This window comes from Strix uralensis, chromosome 8 (assembly GCF_047716275.1).
Source record: "Strix uralensis isolate ZFMK-TIS-50842 chromosome 8, bStrUra1, whole genome shotgun sequence".
In the NCBI taxonomy this organism is placed as follows: Eukaryota; Metazoa; Chordata; class Aves; order Strigiformes; family Strigidae; genus Strix; species Strix uralensis.
This window is the reverse complement of record NC_133979.1, coordinates 24,829,912-24,844,766: the sequence shown is the minus strand read 5'-3', so window position 1 is coordinate 24,844,766 and position 14,855 is coordinate 24,829,912. Positions and strand designations below refer to the sequence as shown.

Genomic DNA, 14,855 nt, shown 5'->3' with positions numbered 1-14,855 from the left:
TACAGCACAAGCTCAAATATTAAAAGTAATCCTTATTCTTCTAAAGACTACAGTGCAAGAGTACAGCCTTAGGCTACTAGCATTGCCTGCTATTTTATTGTTGCATATATAGTATACTGTACCTCTTTTTTATATAAAGGAATAATTTCTAATAACAGCAGCAGTGCTATTACTGCAAGTAGCACAAAAACCTAACTTGGGAACTCTTCAACATCTGCATTTCAGAGGGTTCTCAGTGCAGGTGGCAAGATAAGATTTCAGACATATATGGGAAGCAGCAGCCAGAGGGAAGCTGTCCACAACAGAAGACAGTGAAGGACCAGTCAAAGAGAGAAAAATGAGATCTAAAGTCAAAAGGGAGAAGGAATAAGATCAGACAGCAACAAAATAAAGAAGCAAGAGATAAAAATGTTTGCGTTTGAAGTAACAAAATGTGCTTTTATTCATATTGTGGAAATATTTTAAGCTACAACAATTTCACTTGAATTCTGCTAGTTTCTTAAGTCTGATACTATAGAAGAGATTATATAGAAATTCTTGACTTCCTGCCAAAATCCTAGACTCTGTTGCAAAAAATCACAGAATATTTTCCAAACTTCTGAAACTTCAAAACAATAGTCTCTGCTCTTGTCCCTTCCCAACATTTTATACAAGTACAGTGCCATTGACTTGCCTAAAACTGTTCTCACCAGGATAAGTTAGGAAATGATTCTAGTTCATTACTTCTTTTTAGAAAGAAAATTATGAAGCTGGTTGGAATCTCCACCAACTGAAGTCAGTGTCTCTCTACGTTTGCCTAAACACTGATCTTGAGTCAGAAAGAACTTCCACCCCATTCCATCCCTCTTCTGTCATTCAGTGTTTGTCATTTGTCTCAGTGTGCTTTGGGTAAATAATTGATCCAGCATATTTATTTTAAGCTTAATGGATGCTTGCTCCAAGACTGAAAATCATCACAAAATTGTGTATATTTTATAGTTTGTGAAACTCTGATGCCTTAATGATAGAATTCTATACAGCTTCTTGAGATCCAGGGACAGCACTTCTTTTACAGCCAAATAGGAACGTCTACACTAGCAGCCTCACTATCACCTACTCGACCCTCACTATCAGATTTGGAACTTGCCATGCCATTAATATGGAGTGAAAAATAGTTATTGTTCAGTCATTACTTTCCATCAATTGATGCATGAGTGTCAAAAATGGCAACAAGTTAATGGTAACACAAGGCACAGGGGTTATTTTTCAGAAACAGTCTTGAGCCACACATTACACATGTCCTGACCCTAACTTCTCACCTAGAGAAGTTGTCTGTCCCTTCTCAAGGCACTAGTGAGCAGCTGAGAAGGACTGCATTCCCACACAGCAACTACCTGCTTTGGAGCTGGTGCAAGCTTCTCGGAAGCAAGATATTGTGAAGGTCAGTGGTGCTCTGTCCAGACACCACCAGAGGGAAAGAGCATGGTTTTAGATGCCCTTCATTATGAACTATATGAGTAAAATCACTTCCCCCTTTATAAAAGAAAAAAAAATAAAATCCAGAACTACATATCTACAGGGAGAATCCCAAGATGATCAGACTGTTATTTGAAAAGCCCTCACATGCTAACTGAAAAGCACACACACGTCCCCAGCAAGTCCCTGTGCTTCATTATAGAAGTAGTTATTGCCCGTTCTTAGGAAAGGATGAGGAGACTGCCTACAAAAGCTGTCAGGGAACAGCAAGGGCCAGTTGCACCCTAAGAGAAGACAAAATGGGAGCTAAGGGCAGCAACAGCATAAACCAGGCAGGGAACTCACCACCAACAGAATGCAGTCCCACAGCACAGGAGCTGGTCAAGCAGAGTCCTGGCAAGTCTCACCAATGCTCCAGTGATCACAGAGTGAAAGCAAGACAATCAGTCTAAGGTCACACCAGAAAATCCAAAGAAAAATTCAGAAACAGGCCTCCATCCAGCACAGCTCAGGGAAGGAGCTGAGTCACCAGCTGGAGCTTAAATGAGCTGGTGGCCGCATAGGCAGGGAGCATGTGAGTGAGAGCCCAGGTGAAGATGATCAGGGCCATTAAGGCCTATTAGTGACCTTGGGGCCCTGACAAAAGCTTCTTTTTATTTATCATCCTACTACTGTGCTATTAAATGTCTCTTACTGTGTATATATGTATGTATATATTTGTAATACAGTATTTTCCAGAGGTCATGATCAGGTCTCCATCTTAACTGTGCACTGTTGTCTGGTCCACTGAAAAACATTTCCGTCTAATGGGAGGGTAGGCAGTGGTGACCAGAGGAAAGCAAGAGTAACAGTTTTAGGATGAGAATAATGTGAGTTTATAGTTAATAAGGGTACCTGACCATCTGTTCATATTTTCTGGTGTGGTAGAAGTACCGAGAAGCCCTAGTCCGAGACAAAGAACTTGGTCTAGGCACTATACAAACAGAATAGCTGAACAGGAGCTAAAGATTTGCATGCCACTGCAGATGCATTAAGAGTCTGATTTAAAGCTGCTCCCTGAAAGCCAGGACTCCCTAGAAATCCCAGCTGCTACTGCTCTCTCCAGAAATACAGGCACTTTGATTCCAGGGTCATCTGCATTCTTTACTGTGGTCTAAGCATATAAAATAAAATAAGTATACTGTCTAACAAACTGTGGAATCATTGTAAAAAAATATATAAAAATATTAATTAGTATGTTATAATAATCTATTATTCATGTAACTGCACTAGGGAGACTATGTTCTTGAAGGAACGAAGTATTTCTCAGATCTTAAGTCTACTTGTTCTGTTTTTTACGAACTGCAATATTTACCAAGAGTGGTGCCTAGGTGACTTGGAAGACAATGAAAAAACTGTGTTTCTTCAGTGCTATATATACTTATGAAATATATCCATTGGACAGAATATGTATGGGGTTTTATTATGAAGCTCACATCTAAAGTAGTTACTGTTGTTCAGATTTCAGCATATGCCTCCAGAAAACCACCTTAAATTTTAAATTGCCAAGAGAAAGACTAGTGTTCTGTTTAATTATTAGTGCTATAAACCAGAGCAATATTTACCTGCCTATAACAGAGCTTAGGAAAATCCACTTATCTCTCTCCAGGTGCTACATTTCTCACAGTTATTAATAAAATTATCAGAAATCCTTATTTCTGAATGGCCTTTACCCCACTTTTCTCTCCTGTCCAGTGTCCTTCCCACTGAAATTCAGCTTTGAAATTGAAGAAAATTCTGCACTTGCTCATTAGGAAGATAGAAAGAAGTGGAAACGCTTCTCTGCACCAGATCTGACCCATCTCTTGAGCACAAAGCCCTGATTCCTTCTCCTTCCAGCTGGAAGGTGGCCCATCAAGTGTGTGTTACATGGTGTTCTGCAGTTCATCAGCCTCCATACATCCTTCTATTCCTGGTTCAATAAAAGAGTTTCAGTAAGGAGACCACCTCTGCTTAGACATGAAATGCAGCTCTGAACTGCTTTGCTTTTCAGTCTTTCACCTTACATTAGCATTCAGCTCGCACTTTCTCCATGGTCTCAAGCAAAGTCAGTCCGTGTGCGGCGTAACACACATGCAGCTTCCTTCAGGGGTAGAAATTAGTCAGAAACTCATCAGAGCACTCAGGGTCTTTCAGGATTTAGTTTCCTGAGGTAAGACTTGATATTTCCATCCTGCCTCAAGCTAAGGTGGCTGGAATTTTTTTGAGTTGAGGGAGGAGGGTGATGGTAACAGTGCCATCCATGCACATATGTACATATCTTGAAAAAACAGAATCTAGCTACTAAATTCAGAAGGTTTTAAGTTCCACTTAAGATCCACTTTAAGGCTCTTTCTCCTCTCTTTCTCCTCTTCTCCTTCCAAAGTAATATATTCCTGATATTTTATTAACAGTGCTCTAAGAAGAAACTGTTTGCTGCTCCTGAGTGCTATGTGAGTTGATGGATGAGGTCACAACACCTGTTACAGCTACATATGTGGAAGTAATTTCCCCCTGCCTGTTTCACAGAAATCTGTTCTTTTCTCACAAAGTCAAACACTCTGCTCCTATTTCTAGTAAATATCTCCTAGATAAACTTTGAAAAGATTCCGTGAGTAACTAATTAATATAATTTCTCTTTGTATGCCAATACGTTAGATTATTGAGGAAAGGAACATGTGCAAGAAATTAAAATTGAAGCTACTTACATAGGTAGACAGACAGGCAGACAACACTTGCCTAGATAGCTCTTCTTAGACCAAGAAAAAGTTTTATTTCTCCAGTGCAGAGAGCTAGCACTAAATCTGTGTCCCACTAAAGCTCATGCTCATGAACTTCTTCAGTTAAGGCCAAAAGAGGACTTCTGTGATCCACAGCTGTATGCTTCCTTCTGCACAGAACTGAGTTTTCCTCCTAAGCAGTCCTGAAGTTTTCCTGATTGCTCATTTAACCTAAGAAAATACTTACAAATATCTGCATTTACCTCCTCTTCTAGATACTAATTTATTAGCAGAAATATTAACTGAAATAAATTTTTGTGAGTAATTATTAGGGAAAAGTCACAGGAAGCAATTTTATAATTCCTACAATTCATTATTCATCTCCAAATACGATTTCTATTAAATTGTGTTCATCCAGAGAACAGAAACATATGAGAGACTAAAATATTCTGATTAACTTAACCAAGGAAAGCAGTTCGTATTTTGAACACCCACAAAGAACCTACCATGCTTCTGCTCACCAGAGTTGCATTTGAACATGCTGAAAATCACAAGTAAGGAGTAGCATATGCTGAAACATATTTTAATGCCATTACATTCTATTACTGAGGTGATAAACATAACATATAAAATATATATAAGTAAGAAAATGAAACAAACATGACATTTAATAGTGCAGTCATATCGTAAGACCAAACAGGAATTGAGAATCAACTAATGGAAATAACTTAATAAAGTAGAACTTTACATTTCAGTACTGTAATTACTTCACTGAAAAACCCAAAAGGTGAAGATCACCAGATATATCAGGTTCTCTTAAATTCTTTTACAGAACTTCTGGGGAAAAGGCATAAAACTGTATTTTTAATGCCTTGGTTTTGCACATGTAAAATAATATAAAATTCATGAAGGTGGAGAAAATACACTGAAGCATCCAAAAGAATTTTAAATGTATGTGATAGATCAGGAGGAATATTGGAATGACTGAAATGAAGAAAAGTTTTACAAGAGTGATTTCCAGATCAAAGAACAGAGTTTGCAAATCTCTTTCCACCTAAGCAAACCTCCAGCTGAAACCAACTGGACTACTCTCAGGATCAGACGGCTCATGCCTGGTAGGTGCCATACCAGAGTCAATGCCACGTTTGCCCTGGACTTTCAGTAAAATGAGGATCATGTCCCTCATTTGATGTGTGCTGTGCTGAACACTTACCTTTTCTGAGATGTATTGATAATAAAGGTGATGATATCTTGAGAGGGCATAGAAAGACAGTAAGGAACATACCAGATTCAGAAGAGCAACATCCAAACCTTTAAGGGAAAATTACAAAATCCTGACTGACCTCACTAAATTTACAGCAACATATACAAATTGGGGATTAAAACTCTTTGTAAAGGTCACCGTTCATTCATCAGTCCATTTCCAGAGCTTGTTTCTTAACATCCTTATGTGCCCTAATGAAATGCCACTTGTGAAAATCCCCACGAGAGGAGAAACTCCTTCTGATTCCATGTCTGTGGTAAATGGTTGCAAAATAATTTGATGTGCAAAAGTCAAAGGAGGGATTGTTGCCAAGCTTTTGAAATCAGGTACACTTTCTTTGAGGGACATTTGTCTGAGGGACAAACAAGGGACAATTTCATCATACAAGAATCAACTGGCAAAAAAAAAAAAAAAAGACACTAAAAGTTTTTCAATTAATTATCTTCTTGAAAGATCTGAGACAGAAGAGCATGTGTGAAATAATATAATTACTTTTCAAAAGCTTTGTCTCACCCTCTCAGGATGAAAAGGGGAAAAAAGGGGGGGGGGGGGGGGGGGGCAAGAGGGGGCTGAAAAACAGAGATACAAAATGAGTTTATGATGCTGCAACCGCAGTTAGGAAAAGCTGCTCCGAGTAAGGTCAGGGACTGCTTTACCAGGTACTTCCATGTGAAAAGATACAGTTAAAAACTCCTGACCAAGTATTCATCTGTAAACTCAGGTACTCAGCTTCAGTAGTACAAATTGCATGTCTCATTACACACACCCTTATGTACTTTTTCAGCTGCGGCCCAAACATATCACTGCTAAATATATCAAGCTGCTGGATCACAGGCTGATATAGATTGTCCTGGAGTTTCCCTATGACTTTCTTCTCCCCCACTGGACTAGGTATAAAGAAAGGCAAAGAAAGTCTGTCTGGTTATGCACCTGGCATACATTCCTCTATCCATGGAGACAAAGTATCAGAAAGGAAAAAAAGAACATTTTTCAGTGACCCTGACATTTGATACTGATGCAAAAAAGGAAAGGAATGACAGCGTTTGAAGCCAAAAGCATGAAATTTCTTTATATTTCCTATGATTTAATATCTCTCTCCCACACATACAGCAGATTCCTTTATAGAGACTCTTGTATATGGGCCAACACTGCTCCAGCAATGTCTCTGATGACACCGTGGAAAGTTTCTAACCGCAATATCATTTGCAGCATTTCTCATTTATTTTATCCCCAGTCCCCAAAGACATGCATTTTCTGATGGCATAAATTATTGTTTTGATTTTTTATGAATAGAATTGAAAATCTATTTGATGACCAAAGGAATTAGAATAGACAGAGAATCAAATTCTTTAGGTTTGTATGAAATCTGTTGTAAAAGCTGGCTTCCAGCTTTCACTCAGTCTAAACAGATAAAGATATCAGTGACCCTGAAAAAACATTCGTAGTATCTGTTTAACCAGACTTGTAAATTAATTTTTTTCCTGTAATAAATAGGAAGATAAGCTCACATAGCATGTTTTGCTTTTAAAGCATTTCATACAAATTGCAAGCCAATAATATTCATAGCGTTGCTGTGAGGTAGCTTGGTACAGTTTCCTCACTTTACAAATACAATTGCAAGTATAAAAAAGAGGAAAGGAAACTTGATTTCTGGAAATTTGAGTGCACAAATCTGTAAGATTTTACTTTCTGCATGTACTATAGACAAAATGAGTATTTACTACTGTGACTTATTAATTGGGTGAACAAATATCTGATTTATACACTCCAACATGGTAAATACAGCATACAAAATGCAGTTGTTTAATAAGAATTTGGAAAATCAGACCTTCCCTCTACAGCCTGCCATCCGTGCTATGAGGGGCTCTAGAGGGGGGCAGTACTGCACAGACCAAGTGATAATTCAGGGTACCTGGTTGTAAAGCCCAATCACTGCACAGTTTGCCACATCAACCCCATTTTCAGACCGGCTCTCTAGCTCTCCTCCTGGCAGGGAGAAGCCTGAGAAGCAGTTCAGTTTGAGCATGAACTAACCTGTCCACCACTTTATCACTGAAGTCTAACCATCATGATGAAGTATATAAAAGAGCATAAGCTTCTTTACAACCCTCTGCAAATTTAAAGAGAAAAAATTCCCTCTGACTTCAAGAGGCTTCAGATCTAGCCCACAGTGGAATAACTTCACTCTGTTTTTCAAGAGACTTGAAATATCAAATATCATCTGATTATTCAGGCTTGAGTCTGATCTCGCAAAGTGTATGCAGACTTAATCTATTGGGCTATAGCTGCAAAGGCTGCCGGTGGCGGTGGCACTGCTGTTCAAGGAGAAGCCACACATCGCTCAGGCTGCTCTAAATGCAGCACGGCATCACCCCGGGAGCCAGCGTGCCCCTGCACTTCCTCTGGTGGGTGTGAAAGCAGAACCTGACCCACCCACCGCTGAGCTGAAAAATCACCCAGTCATCCACACAGCTGCCCACCTTTATAATAACTATTTACAGCAAAACTCTTGGCAGCCTTTTGACACGCTGTAAATAGGTATTGTACCTCGCAGCCTTAGAGGTGAGTGCAATACTGTCTATGTATCAGAATCCTGGGATATCAATGTTTAACCATGCTGTAAAGCTCTTCACTGAGAAAGTAGTGTACGCTTTCAACTAAATGGCTACAACCTGGAGCTAGTCTCCAACCTGAGGACTGGGGCAATAAAATGGTTTTGTCTGACAAACCACCACCAAAGATTTGCTGGTGCTGTTACTCAGAGTGTAGAATCCCAAGCGCATTCAGAAGCCTCCTTCAAGGAATTAATGCTTGCTTGTTTTGCCATCCAAAGAGTGTTTACAGAAGCCAAAACAACCATGCTTGCTGTCCACTGTGCAAAGAGGTGATGACATCAAGAAGACAGGTCACAAGTCTGAGTTTATAGTCATTACACTTACGTTGGTATGGCTTTTCATCCACTCAGTATGATCTTATGACCCCACAACTTTACAACCTCCCACTCTCTGGGCTTCATAGCACCTCTCCACTCTAGGTTAATCATTTCTCTGCCATTATCTGCCAAGAGTTCTTATCTCTTTTGCTGTCACTTTATAACAGGGTCCTCTTATCAAGCTGTACAAAATCACGTGACAGTGCCAAACCTATCACAAGTTCCAATTCTTCTGATTAGACACTATCATGAAATGGGATACATGGTTTACAGCAGGTCACTAATGCTGGAAAAAGTACAGAGTCCACTCAAAGACATGCTTGTTACTTTCTGAATTCTTGGATAATTTTTTTTTGTTGTTGTTCATCACGCCGACTTTCACTGAAGGTTATTATAGCCTGGGTCTCAAGGCCAGAAAAGTTTACAGGCTGCACCTCTTCTGTACTCAATGCTGTACACCTTGCACCCAAGGGTACTATATATTTACACCTAATAATGTCTTCTGGTTCCCACACAGCCATCATACAGGAATCTATAAAACATGGACTTACGTCAGTTGGTAAGTAACAGTTTTCTGTTTTGAAGACTCTGCATAAATATGTTAGACTTGGGGCTGTCCAAACTGAAAAAATCATTACAATTGGGCAAGCCAACAAAACTGATTAATTCACACGTATATTTAGGCAAAAAAGAACTTTAAGATACAACATAAGAATGTAAGAAAACAGCTGATGATTTAGTGAATAACAATTTTCTCCAGAGATAATGCAACTATCAAATATATAATCGGATAATTAATAGTATCTTTATCTATTACAATTGCTAATAACTGTGAAATTTTGTGTATGTGCGTGTATAAACTTTTGCAAAAATGAGATTTAAATTGCTTCTGACCTGACTATTCTTGTTGAAGAAAACCGCAGGAATGTTTTCAGGTCTTATCTGTAACACACATGTCAAACGCAGATTCTTTTTTATAGCTAAAAATGCAGATATATCATTATTCAGTGGGGGTGGGCTGGATAATAAAAGTCGGTTAAGGCTTCAGAGCAGTGAAGAAGTGAATACTTTCATTAGCATATGGAAACAGCATCTGCTCCCCATCAGAAAGCCGGCAGGCACGGGTTGCTCTGGCTTGCAGCAGTGAGGGGCATCGCACAGCCGGCTGCCCCAGGGCTGCAGTGGCTGTGACCGAGCCCCAGCGGTTGCCTCTCCCCACCACCTCCCTGCCCTTCTCCTCGCACTTCCTATCTCGGGTCATTCTACCTCTCACCAGACACTGGGAGCAAGGTGCCTTTCCTTTGGCAGTGCGATAGCATTCCCTGCCCTGTCAGCCCATGCCCAGGTCAGAGCCGGGGCTGAGCAGGGTTGGAGAAGGCTTGCCAAGGGAAACCTCTCCTTCACAGAGCGGAAGGCTCTTTGCAAGCCAGCCCAGTAGCACTGCAGTTTCCACAGCCCAGGTTTTTGCAAGGCTGTGCTTTGGTGCAGCAGTTTATGGCAAGGGTGAAAGAAGAGAGCTTTGGCTCACGTGTGGGAACCAGGGCTCACTCTCCTCCTCTTCCCCCCAAAGAGCATCATCACATGGCAGGCGAGGCACTTGCCCTGATGCTGGGTGTGATACGGGCACCTGGCCATCAAGGGAGGCTTTGGGACCGTGGGGATGGAGGGCGCAGCAGCAGCTGCAGGAAATAGCCTCAAACATAGCTGAAACCTGATCTTGATCTCCTGGGTGGAGCCGCTGCTTCTCCCAGGGAAGGGGAGGGTGCCCACGGGAAGCGCTCCCGCCTCAGACCTGGCTGTGTCCCAGACAGCCAGCCTCCAGGGGCTCCCTTCTCACCCTTTTCAACGGCTCTACACCTCCCGCACCAGAACCATGCCCAACATTGTAGCGAGGTTTGCTGGGATGCAAATGGATGGTTGGAGGACTAATGCCCCATGGATCACACCACCAGGCCACCACTGCCTGACGCCTGGCCAGCTGTGCCTGGTGCCAGCCCCACTCTGGGGTGGGCCCCTGGTGCCTCTCCTCAGAGGGAGACATGTGGTCTCTCTGGCAGGGTTGTCAGGGTATCCCATCCACGACAGCCAGAGGGCACAGGGCACTCCTGGGCTGTTGGACATGGCTGTGGCCAGGGTCAGGCCACACCTAGGAAAGGAGGGCTGATCCCAGCAAACACACAGAGCAGTCAAAGCCAGAGACCCACAGGTGCTTCTCTACAGATGTAGGGTGCTCCTCCACACAGCTCTGCCCCTAGAAAGACATGGAAAAGGGGGATGAGTCCAGCTTCCCAGCTGGGCCTCACTCTCTTGAGCCTCCTGACTTTTGCTCTTTCTGGCTGCCAGGGAGGGAAAGGTGCTAGAGAAGCCTCTGGTCCTCTCTCCTCAGCCTTCAGCATGGGATAGTAAAATAATAATACATCTCATGTATCTGAAGGGTGGTCACTCAGATAAGGTTTCTCAGGGTGAAAGCATACAACCCAAGGAGAAGGGAAAATAAGACACTCTTACCTGTCATATTTAGACCAGCTGAGTGCATTTTCATGGTTTCCAAAAGACTGGCAGGTCTGGGTTCCCTAAATCATGTAGCTGTGAGAAACAGATTGGTGGGAGACAGAAGTTAGCAGAGCACTCTTGTCACCATACCTCCAAAATGCACTTATATATGTGCTGTATCACACATATATACCAGGACAGATACACAAAGCACGGCCCAGAAAAAGCATGTCTAAATCCTGTGAAACTCTTCAAAGTCCTGTGTGCTCTGGGTCAGGGGGAGATTTCTGCCTTTGTGTGACACTGCCCAATCAGACCCCATGGCGGCATCACGGAAAAGTTCATCTAACTCAGCATTGTAAACAGATCACCTCATACCTGTAAGGGTTAAATGTAACCAGCACCAACCTGCGGGCCTCTGCTTGGAGGTGGGAGAATCAAATAGGAAGGAGCTGGATTCTGTTCTTATTTGCACTTGGACAGTAATTCTTTGGAAGAAAAAGCTGTCCTCACAGGGTGTAAGTACAATCAGCAGCAGGGCCAAGTGCTCTTAAGAGTAAATCCCATCCTGGACTTTCACTTTTGCCCAGTCCTCCCCAGCGACTCCTTCGCTTTTTCCTCTCTAACTTCATGAAGAGTGGGTGGCCTTGTGAGGGCCTGCCATGGCTCTACCAGCCCCTCAGGCCAGGGGCGCTTGCTGCTTCCTGCCACAGGGGCTGAGAGGTGTCCTTGCCAGGGAGCACCTGCTTTGAAAAGATGCACCCAGTGCATTTGCCCACCTGGGGATAAGGTAGTGTTTGGTATAAATCAGTGACATGCTGCCGCAGGAGTGACCAAGCTTTCTCTCAGCAAGGAGGGACTCATCCAGCTCCCATGGATGCAAATCAAACTCCACCAATTTACATAGCAGTGGGATCTGTCCCTTGGAGAGCAAACCCAACCAGCCTGGAGCTGGAATGTGAGTGGGCACTAGCTGGTGTTAACACCTGCTTTTAGGTTTACAGTCATATAGTCAAAGAGGCATCTGGAATTCACAAAACCTTAATAGCACCTCCTATCTTCCAGATGAAGAACATCGTATGGACTTATGAAAATTTTTATGGAAGTACCATGATTGTTTTCTTCTACCAGATTCCGGGACAATACAAAGCTACTTGACTAGTTTTATTTTTCCTCTAATCAGCCTCTTGTCTTAGTGTCATCAGGGACACTATGCAATTTTTATAAGCATTAGTTATGATTATTTAACAGAAATAACTGTTTCATTAACTTGAAAAAATGGTTATATAAGAGGAAAATAATCTACTTGTAGTTTCTTACTGTGAAATTTTTCAGCTTGTATAATCCTTACTGCCATCTTAATTTTAATGTATGTCCTCAGGCAGTTTACAGTATTATAATTAGTGCTCTTGAGTTTGGCAGGGTTTGGTTTTCTGTAATATTATTATTATTATAATGCATATATAATGAAACTTCATACGATTAACAAAGACAGCAAATACTATCTTTAAAAGTTTGCATTAGGATTTTGGCCAGCAATGATGCGGGCAAAGCTTCCACAGGAGTGAACAGTTTGGGCTGTGTGAGGACTGCAAGACATGAGCATTTCTTTCTTATAACTGAACTTCTGCTGTTATTCTTTACTGTTCTGCTGTTATTCTTTACTGTTAATCAATTTTCTTCCTGTTAAATACTTTTCCCATCGTTATACTGCAAATGAGCTGTCTACAAAAGGGGCAGTATTTTTTCCAGTTAGTCTGTTTTTAAATACCCAAATACATGAGGCAAAGTAACAATGATGATGCCTGTGGTCTCCCGAGGGAAACCTCCAATGCTGACAAAATGCCTCCAGCCACTCGTCCCTGTGGGTAATTTAAAGGTCAGCTCTCAAACTTGTCTTTATATAGGGTGAAAGGGAAGAATTATCTGCAGCAGGAGCTGTGTTTGGCTGCATTGCGGGGAAAACCGTTACCACTTCTCATGCCAGATTATTATTAATGTCTAGAGTTTACTCACATATTACATGAGTACTTTATATATATTACATAGCTATGCAACCTTATATCTTAATATATGTTAATGCATTCTTATATACAATGAACAGGCATGCATATGTACACAATCCTTATCAAGATTTCTCAGTATAAGCTATGCCTAGTTTATCTTCATGGTTTGTTTTATGAAGTTATGCTTCTGTGTGGAGAAATCTTATATGAGATAGTTATATATATATGAGCTTAAACTTTTTTAATGATAAAGATCAGCTACATTATTTTTTTAAATAAAGTTTTCCAAGCTTCAAAACATAATTATTGGGGGGGGGGGGGAGAAGCAGACCTAAAACATCTTTTTTTTTTTTCCACCAACAGATCAAGGTCAGTTGCCTCAGCAAAAGAAATTTCATTTTTAAGCCTGTCTGTGCAGGATAGAAATCAATTATCTCTTATGATACAGAGACCGGCGCTCAGCCCTGACAGGAGCCTTGCTTTATATACAAATATATTTGGAGTTCTATTTCCAGACCGAGCTCTAGCCTTTCTAACTAGATGTTCCGCACTCGGCTCCAAAAGGGCAGCCCAGGCAGAAACAAAAGAGCCTCATCAGAAAAGTAAATAATTATCAGTGTTGGAAAGGGGCGGCGGGTTCGCGGCGGAGGAGGGGTGCGCCGGGACGGCCCGCGGCCTCCCTTCAGCCTGGCCCCGCGGCGGCTCCGCCGGCAGCGTGGCCGCCCGCCCTGCAGCGCGGAGCAGCGCGCGGAGCAGCGCGCGGGGCAGCGCGCGGGGCAGCGGCTCCGCTTCCAGGCGGGCGGGCGCGGAGAGGGGCCCCCGCTCTTGGATTCGGGTCCTGGTTCCCGTTAGCGGGGGGAGGCCGGCACCCCCGCAGCGGGCAGGCGCCATCGGAGCGAGCACGTTTTCCCCGTCGCCCCGTTAGCGGCAACAGGTCCAAGCAGTACGGGACGAGAAGGCGTTTTCCCTACGGAACTCATGTAATTTATCGTGGGGAAAAAAAAAAAAAAAAAAAAAAATCTAGCAGAGTTCCTGCTTGCAAAACTGGATGTGTAAGTGTCCTGACGGATCAAGGCTGCCGGGGGAAAAGGCTGCAGTTCGCTGGTGGTGCTGCGGGTCCAGGGAGCCCCTCCCGCCAGCTCCGGGCAGGGCTGGCCGCCTCCCGAGGGGCTCCCGGGGGTGCCTCAGCTTTCGCGCCTCCCCGGGGCCTCAGCCCGTCCACGCCTTCCAGTCTGCTCAGCAAAATCTCCGTCGAGAAGCTGCCCTGCAGCGAAAGATGCGTTAGCGGTGCCCGCCGGGGCGGGCGGCCCGCGGGAGGGGGCGCGCCCCGAGCGGGGCGATGGGCGCGGGGGCACGGCGCTGCCCGGGGCCCGGCCCGGCGGGCCGGAGCCGGCGACGGAGGGCCGAGGTGAGGCGTTCCGGCACCTCACCGGTGACAATGAAAGCACGGCCATCCCAGCGAGGCTTTGCCGCCCGCTTGGCCCCGCTCCTCCTCAGCCGGCGGCTCCCGCAGCTCTGCCTCGGCGGCTGCAGCGGTGCGCTCCGGCGCGCAGCGGGGAGCGGGCCGGGCTCGGCAGGCAGCTCCCCGTCCAGGGAGTGGCTCTTTGGAAACGGCCCTCTACTTCGGACCGCAGAGGATCCACATCTCCGTAAGGCAACAGTGAAAGATGCGCAGCAGAACAAAGGCAAAGGCTTTGGAAAGCGATCCTCTGTGGTGTGAGTTTTACTACAGAAAGTATTTCAGCCCGGAACACCCACTCTGTTTCCCTGACAGTGGATCACAAAAAAGATACACAAAAAAAGGTGTATTTTCGTGTTTGGGGTTTTTTGGTTGGTTTTTGTTTTCAGTTCTCTAAGAGGGGACAGTTTACTTTCTAAAGCCTGAGTTGGAGGCACTAACAGCCTCCGCTCAAATGAATCCGTAGGAATTAAAAGCAGTATTCCCTCTCAACGTGACGAGAGAAGCC

The 14,855-nt window shown here is 43.5% G+C and overlaps 1 protein-coding gene across 2 annotated transcripts in view; it reads left to right on the top strand.

The window, feature by feature from the left end:
* The first annotated feature begins 8,665 nt into the window (after positions 1-8,665).
* NR5A2 (nuclear receptor subfamily 5 group A member 2) overlaps positions 8,666-14,855 on the top strand; it is a 97,212-nt gene continuing 91,022 nt past the window's right edge. The window contains exons 1-2 of one of the 2 annotated variants that reach the window (XM_074876727.1): positions 8,681-8,776; positions 8,907-8,948. Coding sequence is in view for 1 of the 2 variants with exons in the window: in XM_074876726.1 (XP_074732827.1) it covers positions 8,885-8,948 (64 nt within the window). In the remaining variant the exon portion in view is untranslated. Of the gene's footprint in view, positions 8,949-14,855 lie in introns of both variants that reach the window. The other variant, XM_074876726.1, reaches the window with a different exon arrangement.